The 10,387-nt window shown below is 62.3% G+C and overlaps 1 protein-coding gene across 2 annotated transcripts; it reads right to left on the bottom strand.

The window, feature by feature from the left end:
• Window positions 1-438: 438 nt before the first annotated feature.
• Window positions 439-7,683, bottom strand: DLK1 (delta like non-canonical Notch ligand 1). Of its 2 annotated transcripts, XM_028130038.2 has the most exons (6): window positions 7,617-7,683; window positions 6,379-6,442; window positions 5,786-5,916; window positions 2,869-3,010; window positions 904-1,183; window positions 439-684 (listed from the first exon to the last, which is right to left on the bottom strand). In XM_028130038.2, the coding sequence occupies exons 1-6, from the start codon at window positions 7,681-7,683 to the stop codon at window positions 439-441; spliced, it is 930 nt and encodes a 309-aa protein (XP_027985839.1). The 2 variants fall into 2 exon arrangements, with proteins under 2 accessions (XP_027985839.1, XP_008152990.2); XM_008154768.3 differs by having other exon boundaries at window positions 439-1,183.
• Between the last annotated feature and the right edge of the window lie 2,704 nt (window positions 7,684-10,387).

Genomic DNA, 10,387 nt, shown 5'->3' with positions numbered 1-10,387 from the left:
GTGGCTGGTCATGCAGAATATGTTTACTAGGACCCTGTGGCCGAGGCCCCTCGGGGAGGGACGTCGGCACGGAGTCCTGGTCCAGTTGCCTTGTTTTTTTTTTGTCTTTTTTTATTTTATGCTAAAAATTTAAAGTTTAGAATGACATGCTACTTATCTTACTCGTTTAAAGATTAAATTCTTATTCTTATTCTTAATCATGCATCGGGAGAGAGGGGGGAGGGTGCCTTCATCATTGCATTGAGCGCATTGCATTGGTCACACAGTAGTAGCACAAAGATATCACAGCGAAGCATAGCGCGTTCACCAGGTCTGACACGAGAGCTAGCAAATTCGCCCACAAAAGGTTAGAACCGACCGCATCTAGTGAGCTCTGCGGGGACCCCGAGGATGGAGGGGGCGGGGCAGTGTAGTGGGGACTCTGCTTAGATCTCTGCTTTAGATCTCCTCATCGCTAGCCTCCTTGAAGGTGGTCATGTCGATCTTGTCGGGGAAGATGATGTTGACGGCCATGTCCTCCCCGCTGTTGTAGCGCAGCAGCAGCTTCTTCTTCTTGTTCAGCATGCGGTTGTAGCGCAGGTTGGCGATCCAGGCCTCACACTTGTTGAGGAAGACGATGCTCAAGGTGCCCAGCACCACCAGACCGGTCAGCACGCCCAGGATGGTGAAGCAGATGGCCTGGCCCTCGGAGAGGAGCGGGGTGTCCTTTTTGACCTCTCTCATGGCCACCTTTAGGATGTGGTGCTCGGGCTGCCCCACCGGCAGCTCGTGCACCCCGGGGGTCACGCGGTAGGCCAGCCCGGGCCCATTGGGCACACGGGTGCCTTGCTGGGAGCTCGCCGCGCGCTTCTTGCCGCAGAGGGGACCTGTGAACTGGGGCTTGCACCGACACTCGAATCTCACCTGGGAGTGCTGCAGGCAGGTGCCCCCGTTCAGGCACGGGTCGGAGGCGCAGTTGGTCACCGAGCGACTGCAGGTTTTGTCCACGAAGCCAGGGGGGCAGCGGCAGCGGAAGTCACCCCCAATGTCGGTGCAGGTGCCTTGGTTCTCGCACGGGTTGGAGGTACAGCTGTTGACCACGATCTCGCAAAAGTTGCCCGAGAAGCCAGGGGGGCACAGGCAGGAGGCATACGAGGCCTGGCCGTCGTCGTCCACGCAGGAGCCACCATGCTGGCAGGGGGAGCTACGAGACAGAAGGGGACAAGGCCAAGGTCCCTTGGGGGGGGGGGCGCTGGGCTATGACAGTGGTGCTGCGGGCAGGGGCTCAGCACACATGATGTGAGTGGGTGATGCCCAGCCAGGGGGGCTAAGGGAGGCGGCGGGCACTGTGACCCCTGCCTACGAGGGCCTCTGGTGTCCGAGGCAGCTGCACACCCGTGTGGGGTGTGCCCCTCACCCCAACCTGGAGCACACCGACCTCTCCTGCCAGAGGCCTGCCAGTGAGTCCCTGGACTGGTGGGGGAAACTGAGGCTGAGAGAAGCAAAGTTAGTGATCATGCAGGGCTGGAGGGAGCCCCCTCCTCTAGCTTGGTCCCTGGGCCCCCCGAGGCCGAGCCACACAGGGCGCCCCTGACCGTCTCCCCCGCCCCCATCGCCACCCCATTATTATTTTTACTTCTATTTTCAGTGGAGCGAGCCTGCAGCTCATTGTGCAGAAGCCCTTGGGGACTCCGCGAGTGAAAGAAATACGCGGTCTGTCTTGGCGTCCCCGCCGCTGGTTAATAGTCGCTCATTCACCCAAGTGCAGCTTGCAGACCGAAGCTGTTTGCTCCAAGCGGAGCACATGGAGCATTTAACGTAAGTGCTTCTAAACGAGCAGGCCCTTTGTCATCTGATAAATGCCGAAACTCCAGGGAAGAAAGGGGCGGTGGGCGCGAGACGGCGGCGTGGCCGCCTCGGAGGAGGGCTGCAGAGGAGCAGGGCTCTGAAGGAATTTCAAGGACCCCGGGCTGGATTTTGTTAGAGAGCAAAGCCAAGTATTTTAAAGGGCTTGCCCTGAACGTCCCCTTCTCTCCGGGAAGCAGGCACGGTGTGCGATGCCGCCCCTGCCCCGGGAGTACGGATCTCTCCACGCTGCACCTGTGCCAGGGCAGGAGGCGCTGGTCGCCCCTGGGCCAGGGGCTAGGGGTCCCCGGTGGAATTCTTGCTTCTGTCAAGATCTCTCCTGGCCTCCCTTTTAGCCCCATCCATCCGTGCAGCTATGCACATAAGGGCCGGAGGGGGCGCTGCGGGGAACCCTGCTCGGGGAGGCACAGGAGAGGCCAGTGGCCATTCCGCCTCTGTGCCCACTGCCCAGGGGTCCCAGGGCGCCCTCCCCACTCAGGGTCACTGAGAGCTGGACCCCACCCCCTGGCCCTTATGGTTTGTCCTTTCCATCCCGCCCCCACTCTGTGCTGGCCCACAGCCTTCCCCCCGCCCCCCCTCAGCCGGGCAGCCTCCTCCTGAGACACCCCAGCAAACCCACCTGCAGAGCCGCCCAGCCCCTAAAACCACCCCCTGAAGTAGGTGTGTGGGTCTCACAAAAACAGCCTGGGGCCCTGGGAAACTCTGATTCCCTCCCCGCCCCCCCAAATCGCCTGTAGAAAATGATGCAGCTCTGAGCTCCGTCCCAATCTACTGTCATTCACACACGGGGACTCGGGGACTCGGGGAGGGCAGGGGAATAGGAAATCGCCTTCGGGATCATTGGAAGAGATTATGGAAATGACACCTTCCTCTGATGGAGGGCGGCCCCCCGCGGGCCGCAGACTGGCTGGTCTTTGTCAGGCGCCAGGTCTCCCTGGCGTGGGCGGGCGGGCAGGGGCTGTGGGGCGAGGAGGGGACGCAGGGGCGGCCTTCCTCGGCCCAGGGGGCCGGAGGGACATTTACCCGTTGACCTCGCAGGGCCCGTCCTTCTTCTGGCAGTTCTCTCCCGAGAAGCCAGGGGCGCAGGTGCACTGGTAGTGGCCCTTCTGCATGGTGGTGCAGGTGCCGTTGTTAGCGCAGGGGTTCGAGGTGCAAGCCCGCATGTCTGGGGGAGGGGAGAGAACATCAGACCTCGTCCCCCTCTCTGCCGGGGAGGGGAGGGGGCACAGAGGCAGGAAGACACACCTCCAATGGGTCGAGAGAGGGACCCCAACTAGGCGGCCTCCGTGTCTCTGCCTGTGGCCACTGCCAATGGCCACTAAGTGGGGTCCTGAATTAAGAGGTGTAGTGACCCCCCCAAAAAAAATATTCCTGAAAAGCTTAAGGAGCTGAAGGAGGGTCCTTGTGTTAGGTCACGGGGATGGAAAGTCACAGCTGCTCCCTGCCACTCCACCCAGTTCACCTCTACCCTTTTCTGGGGGAACCAAGTCACCCCGAAGTCCAGCATCATCACCTTCCTGACAGACACCTTCCCTCCCCGCAAAAGCGCGCCGAGCTCCCCGCGCCTGCCTCCTCCAGGCAGCTTTGCACACCCAGCTCTTGATGGTTTTTTCTGGTTTCTTTCGGGGGGTGGCTGCCACTTGGGGGACTGGTACAGCCCCACCGTTAGAAACGCCAGCGGCCCTTTGTGCCGGCCCATCCCCAGGGGCAGGGGGGAAATGGAGATGTGATTTAGCCCGGCCCTGCCTCCTCCTCCAGGTGGTCTCTGCTCGCAGGTTCTGAACTAAGGGGGTCCAAGATGAAAAGGCTGCCTCTCCTGAAGGCAGCAAGATGAGAACTATCGAGCCCTCTCCCGTCAGCGTGCGTTTCCATGAACACGGGTCCGTTCCCACCGCCTTTCGACACCTCCCGTCACGCACACTTCATTATCCCGGCTCAGCGAGCCCAGGACGCGCTGAACAAAGGGGCCCGGGTCAGGGGCTCTCAGACAGTGCAGCCCCCAGACCCCCGCCTGCCAGGGAGGGGCCGGCCTGCGCCCCCCTCCCGCCAGCTGCGGGGGTCCACCCCTCCCCACTCGGTGCCTCACTTTCTCCACTTAGAAAAGGAGGGGCTCTCCCGGGTGGGTCTCCGAGGGACCTTTTTTTTTTTTTAGCTTTGATTTCCTACCAAATAGAAAGCCAGGTCCAACCAGACACACCGCGAGTTAGTTAAGGCAGATGGTGGGGAGGGGTCCACACATGGACAGATTCCCCCTCGGTGACAAAGACCGCTCCCTGGCGGAGGGGAGATGGCAAGCCATCAATAGAGAAAGGCCTGGCCGCCATGCCGATGGCCTATCCCGAGCCCACCAGGCGTTCCTGGGAGCCCAGCTGGGAGCGAGGAAACATAAAGAGGATTTATCATGAGGGAGGGAGGGCGCCAGCAAAGCCTCGCAGCCGGCTCCTTCCTCATCCTCTGCCCAGGGCTCGGCGGTCACCTGGGAGCCCGAGAGAGAGGCTGAAGGGCAGTGACGACCCTCCTCCTGTCCCCTCCGTGCCCAGCCTCCGGAGCAGAGGCCAAGCCCACCTTTGCCCCAGGAGCAGGCTGCCCGTGGGGGAGGGGAGCCATGCCTACGCAGGGGCAGGGGCAGCAGCTGCCTGCCTGCAACTGACTGACCGTGACAGTGACAGCCTGAAAGACCAGGGGAAGAGGGGGAAAGGGAGAGGGCCCTCAATTACCGGGGGAGGGGGGGGGCCACGTCCCCTGGACCCAGCGTCCTAAGAGGAGAGCCTTTGTCAACCCAGTGAGGAGGGGACCTAGGTCTGGAAACCCCATGGGGAGTCCCGGGCTAAGATACCCAAGTGGGTGGGCTCCAGGCCGAATGCCTGATCCCAGATGGCGATGTCTCCGGGATCCTCTGGTCCTGCGAGGGCGCAGCGGGAGGGGCGGGGGCGCTGCGGGCCTGGGCATGAGTCAGCTGCTGATAACACTGCGCCACAGCGGTGCAGGGGGGCGGGAGGGGAGAACTTCAAGAACCCAAGACATGGGGGGGGGGGGGGTGTGTGTGTGCTTGATTTTGAAAACTAGCTGCTCTTTCATTTCCCTTAAGGGAGGGCATTAGAAAAAGCCCAGGTGAGAATGAATCCTGAGCAAACCCTTTGGCTCCTCGGAGCCTCAGTTTCCCCATTATTCTCTGCTAACGTGGGGCACCGGGGGACAGAGGCCCTTCGGCCCTGCCTAGGCTGCTGGGGTTTTCTTGAGGACTTCCGTCTGCCCGGGTTTCCAGGCAGGTTTTGCCAAACGAGAATGGGCTCAGAGGAACATGTGCGGCCCGAAAACGCAGCCAACTCTCTCCATGGCTCGGGGTAATGGAGGACAGAGATTGCATAAATTAATGAAATCAATAGGTAACGCCAATCTGTCCTTTAACCGCTTCTCAGCCTTTCCCAGGCCCCCCTCCACCTTAGTTCTTCTGTCACAGCCCCCAGCCCTGACCCCGGGCCCTGCCTCGGCCCCTGCTGCCCACCCCTCAGCGCTGGTCCCCTCCCCTCCCCGCCCCTGTTTGTTTGTTTGCTTTCGGCAGCTCTTCATAAGCGTCTCCAGAGCGGACCTGTTGGAGTTTTCTTGCTGCGTCACACACACCCCAGTCCTTGCTACTCCCTACGCTTCCGTGACCTGAGCAGGTCTGCGGTCCCCACCCACTCAGCTCCGCGTGGTGTGTGTTTACTTTGTGACTGTTTATTCCACAGGCAACCCCCCGACACCCCACCCCAGTGCATCCTCTGGGTGCAGGGTGCAGAGGGGAGCAAGATCATGTCCCCCTACCTGTGAGGAGGCTCCTGCCACCATCCACGGGGAAGTGTGTAAACAGGTCATTACCATACAGAGCACCAGGTGCGTTAGAATAAGGCGGGAGGGGGAGGGCGGGGGTGGGGTGGGGGAGGGCAGGGGGAGTGCCCACCTATGTCGCAGTAGTGCCCGTCCCAGCCTTCGTTGCAAGTGCACTGCCAGGGTTCGTCGCAGAATCCGTGAACACAGCCAGGAAAGGGCATGCACTCGTTACACTGGGGTCCCTGCCAGCCGGGGTGGCACCTGCAGGGGGCGGGGAGAGTACATGTGAGGAGGGGCAGGGGTGACAAGGGAGCGGGGCTGCTCTCTGTGGACAAGGGCCTGAGGGGGTCTTTGCACAGTGCCAGGCCAGTGGGCCCCAGAAGGCAAACACCAGTCACCTGAATGGGAAAGCTTACACAGAGGGGGGGCCGTCTGAGGAGCAGACAGAGGGGCCCTGGGAGCCAGGACAGTGCTGCGTGCTGCGTGCTACTGCAGTGGCCCGCAGAGGTGTGTCATCACCAGGAGCTGTGGCTGTCACCCCCCCCCCCCCAGTTTCCTGCGTCATCCCTCACCAGTTTTCTGCGGGGGTGATGGTGACGAAGCTGTTTTTTTTGCAGCCCAGTGGCCAAGCCCCCTACCCCCTTTTTTTTCTGCCTGACACCATGACTCCCCAGGATTCTGCCCTAGCCCCCCACAAGATGCTTCAGGGGAGCACTCCATTACCTGCAGACATTGTCTTCGGTGCAGAATCCATAGTGGCGGTTGCAGGGCGGGAAGCATTCAGCTCCTGAGGCACAAGAAAGGTTACACCGTTCATCTCACCAGGCCCCAGAGGCCAAAGCAAGGGAGCACACACCCCCTGCGGTCCTACTGGCCTGGCACACAGTAGGCACTCACGTCAACCCACTCAGGAAAAGCTCTCTGCCATGTTCCTGCTTATGGAGTGACCACTGAACGTTGCTTTATTCTCACCAGCAGGTCAGACATCTCCTTTCCCTCCAAACAGAGTGTGAGACCTCAAGCTCTGAAACTGGGGATGGGGCGGTGGGTGGGCAGGTTTTGACCTCTGGGCACTCAGGCAAACCCTCAGTTTTGCTAAGTGGGCTAAAAGGGGGAGCAGATTTTGAGGTATTCATCTCTGGGGAAAGCCAGACAGGTTCACCTGGCAGCTCACAGGTAAGGCATCTGGTTATTTTTGAAGGTTCATCCCCGTGAAGCCAGGCCAGGGTCCCCCCCAATTTCCCCTGCCCCACACTCTGCGTCGAAAAAAAAAACTGCGCAACAGCTTTGCAGAGCTGACTGCAATCCTGACCCTATTTAAAGATTCTGACGTCTTCCTGGGCGCCTACTGTGTGCATTTACGTCAACCTGCACCCCAGCTCTCCAGACAGCCCCCTGCGCCATAACCACTGGTGCAATGGGGCGGGGGCACCGCGGGAGGGGCCCCTCTCGCTGTCAGAGACGGATGGCCGCTGCAGGCAGAAGTGGCGCAGCCCCTCACCTAGAGAAACCACGCAGCAGGGCCCAGGCTGGGCTCCTGGTTGGGAATTGGGGACTATGATGGCAAAGTCGTCCCCACTGCCCCCACAGACCTGTACCCCGATGCGCACACAAAGACCCCCAAAGTTGCACCCCAGAGCCTTTTCACAGAGGTCTCCCAGCATCACCTCGTTCCTCCTACCTCTTGTCTCTGCGCACCGACACCCCTCCGAGCACCACTTTTGTGAGGCGGGAAGGGGCTGGGGTCCCACACCTCCCCTGTCCCCCCGGGACCCCCGGGGCCGGGCTTGGCGTGCAAGGGGTGCGGAGAGGGCGAGGCAGGTATCGCGCGGGGGCTTAGGGTTAGGCGGGACGGGCGGGAATTCGGGCGCATGGGACGGGGCGTGCAGGGCACTGGGCGGCCGGGGGGCGTCGCAGGCTTCCCCAGAGGGGGCGCGAGCCGAGCCGCCGGGGGCACTCACCATGGGCATGGTGGCCGAAGGCCAGCAGGAGCAGCAGGACGCGCTGGAGGGCTGCGGTCGCGGTCATCGCGGGGCGGCCGGGGTCGCGGTCCCGGGAGAGGCGCGGGCGCGGGTCCGGGTCCGGGTGCCGCACTGGGCTTCTGGTTGCGGATGCGAAAGGGGGCGCGGGAGCGCTGTGAGGGGAAAGCCAGGGCTGCACCCGGCTCCGCGTTGCGCTCTCCAATGCCGCCGCCGCCGAGCTGCCGCCGCTGCCGCGCGCACCGCCCTTTTCGTACCGTCGCCCCCCCCCCCCCGCGGCCCCCGCCCCCCGCCCCCGCCTCCGCGCGCACGGGGCCGGCGCCGGCCAGTCCCGGTGACCCCCCGCCCCTCCCGGGCCCCCCACCTCTGCAGCGTCCCGGAAACCCGCTCGCGCACGAGGCGCACTCTTGGCTAGACGGGCACAGGTACCCCGCGCGCGTGGAGCACACGTTCCCCGCACAGGACGGCTCAGAGGCGCGCGCCGCCGGGCCGCTTAGCCCAAGTCCTGGGAGCCGGCCGGGGTCGGGCCGCAGCCCCCAGGACGGCGCGAGGACGCGCTCGGAACCCAGGCACCCGCACCCGATCGCCAAAACACTTCCATCGCCAAGGTCCCGGGCACGCAGGCCGGGGTTCGCACGCCCAGAAAAACACACGCACACTCCAAAGATGGACTACGCACCCAGAAAAACCCTCGCGACGAGCCCTAAGACCCCTGGCCACAAAGACGCGGGGAAAGGCAGACACACTCACTGCCACCCGGACACAGCCTACCTCCCGCACACGCCGCAACACCACTGCCCGTTATGGAAAGAGTCGGGAGTGCCACATGCCCAGTCATGGGCACGCAGAGAGGCCCGCGCACACACGGTTATGAAACCCTGGGCCCGGCCGTCCACACGGAGGCACGCTCGGAGCCACGTGCACACCTGACCATGCGAGCCCCCTTGTAAACATGCTGACGCCGAGCACATGTTCAGTCCATGACCTGCACCCCACACACACCTGCATACGCAGCCTGGGCCTCGGTCGGGGCCTTAGTGGTGACGAAGCAGATTTCACACAGGGGCGCAGCCACACAGCTGTGTATCCACACACACACACACACCACACCCAGGCCCCGGAAATCACCGGCTCTTGGTTACACGCTCACCTACACACACTCACACCGTCACCCAACACGCACACTCACACCAGTCTTTGCTCCCAGGGACGTGTGTGGCCAAGCTCACACGTATGCTCTTCTCCCACGCGCAGATGCACACCAGGCATCAAGCACATGTTCCAGGCCCCCGGAAGCAGGGCGGGGGGACTCCAGAGAGGGCTTTTCGGGGCTGGGCTGGGAGGTTGGGGGGTTGGGACCCTACCACCGACCTTCCTTCTCCAAAGAGCTCCTCAGGAAAGCCGGGCCTGGGCCTTCCAGCCTGACCCTCTGCTGGGCGGCCTCCCACTCCTTGTAGGGATGTGGGAGGTGCAGGGCGGTTTCCAAGAGGCAGTGGGGGAGGGAGGGAGGGGATTGAAGGTGTGTAGGAGGTCAGGCCCTTCAGGGGGTCCTTTGTGTGCCCTGCATTTGCATAGGTTAATTTACATACCGATCCAGGTGCCTGCTCACTCAGGTCACACCCTCCCCGGTGTCCTGGCCTCCCCTTTCCCACAATGCTGAGGGGGGTGGGAGCAGGGGGGGGGGAGGGTGGTGGAGAGAAGGGGGGAATTTCTGTCACTTTGAACCTTGGGGTGAGGCCTTGGCCTTGCAGCCATCTCCCCAGGACCCCAGGACCCCAGGACCTGGAAGGTTTGAGGACACACTTGCCCACCTGGGGACCATGGGGTGGGAAGTCAGGTCCAGGGGAGCCCCCAGGCACGTGGGTCCTGAGGCCCTGTGTCTGAACTGGGGTGGAGACTCTGGCCATTTCTTGGCCGGCTTTCCAGAGGCTGGAGGGAAGCTCTCACCCTCTTGGGGAAGGTGCCCCTTCCCTGGTGTTCTCTGCTGAAGACCCAGAAAGGGGGGGGGGGGGCCACTGGGTGCCCCTGCCTTTCCTTTTTTTTTTTTCTTTTAAATATATTTTATTGATTTTTTACAGAGAGGAAGGGAGAAGGATAGAGAGCCAGAAACATCAATAAGAGAGAAACATCGATCAGCTGCCCCCCGCACACCCCCCACCGGGGACGTGCCCGCAACCAAGGTACATGCCCTTGACCGGAATCGAACCTGGGACCCTTGAGTCCGCAGGCCGACGCTCCATCCACTGAGCCAAACCGGTTTCGGCCCTGCCTTTCCGTTATTCCCAGCTCCCATGGCCCCTTCTCAAAGGAAGAAGCTGAGTCCAGAGATGGAAAGTGTTTTGCCCAAGACCCCTGGCTCAGTGAGAGTGGCCGGAGGCTCAGGCTTCGAGGCCCACCTGTCCACGGCACAGAGATGGCCGCAGCTTCCCCGATGACCTCCCTCCCACACACACACACTCTCTTCCCTCCGAGGACCCTGACCTCAGCCTCCAAAATTATCCTACCCAGTTCAGCGGGCAGCTCCAGAAGGCTGGGTTCTCAGCCAGAAGCTAAGGAGGGCCGAGGGATCTCAGGCTCAGCAGCCCTGGGCGCGTGCCCTCCCCACCCCCTTTCAGATCTAGTCACGAGGTGTGGCGTGGACTGCACAGAGCACCAAGGGGGGCCCCAGAGGCCATCAGTGCACCCCCACCAGGACCCCTTCTTTCTCACCACCACCCTCCCCAGTTTGGGAAAAGGAAGGAGGCCTGGGCATT

This window comes from Eptesicus fuscus, chromosome 5 (assembly GCF_027574615.1).
Source record: "Eptesicus fuscus isolate TK198812 chromosome 5, DD_ASM_mEF_20220401, whole genome shotgun sequence".
NCBI lineage: Eukaryota > Metazoa > Chordata > Mammalia > Chiroptera > Vespertilionidae > Eptesicus > Eptesicus fuscus.
Note: the sequence above shows the minus strand (reverse complement) of the source record. Positions and strands in the feature narration are given on the sequence as shown.

What these genes read in the sequence shown, in the direction of transcription:
- DLK1 (XM_008154768.3), bottom strand. Translation starts at nt 7,683, where the DNA reads ATGACCGCGACCGCAGCCCTCCAGCGCGTCCTGCTGCTCCTGCTGGCC. An exon ending in CGGGCACTACTGCGACATAG is followed by an intron (nt 3,011 to 5,785) that starts GTGGGCACTCCC and finishes CCCCTCCCCCAG; the next exon opens with ACATGCGGGCTTGCACCTCG. An exon ending in GGGCCCTGCGAGGTCAACGG is followed by an intron (nt 1,184 to 2,868) that starts GTAAATGTCCCT and finishes TCTGTCTCGTAG; the next exon opens with CTCCCCCTGCCAGCATGGTG.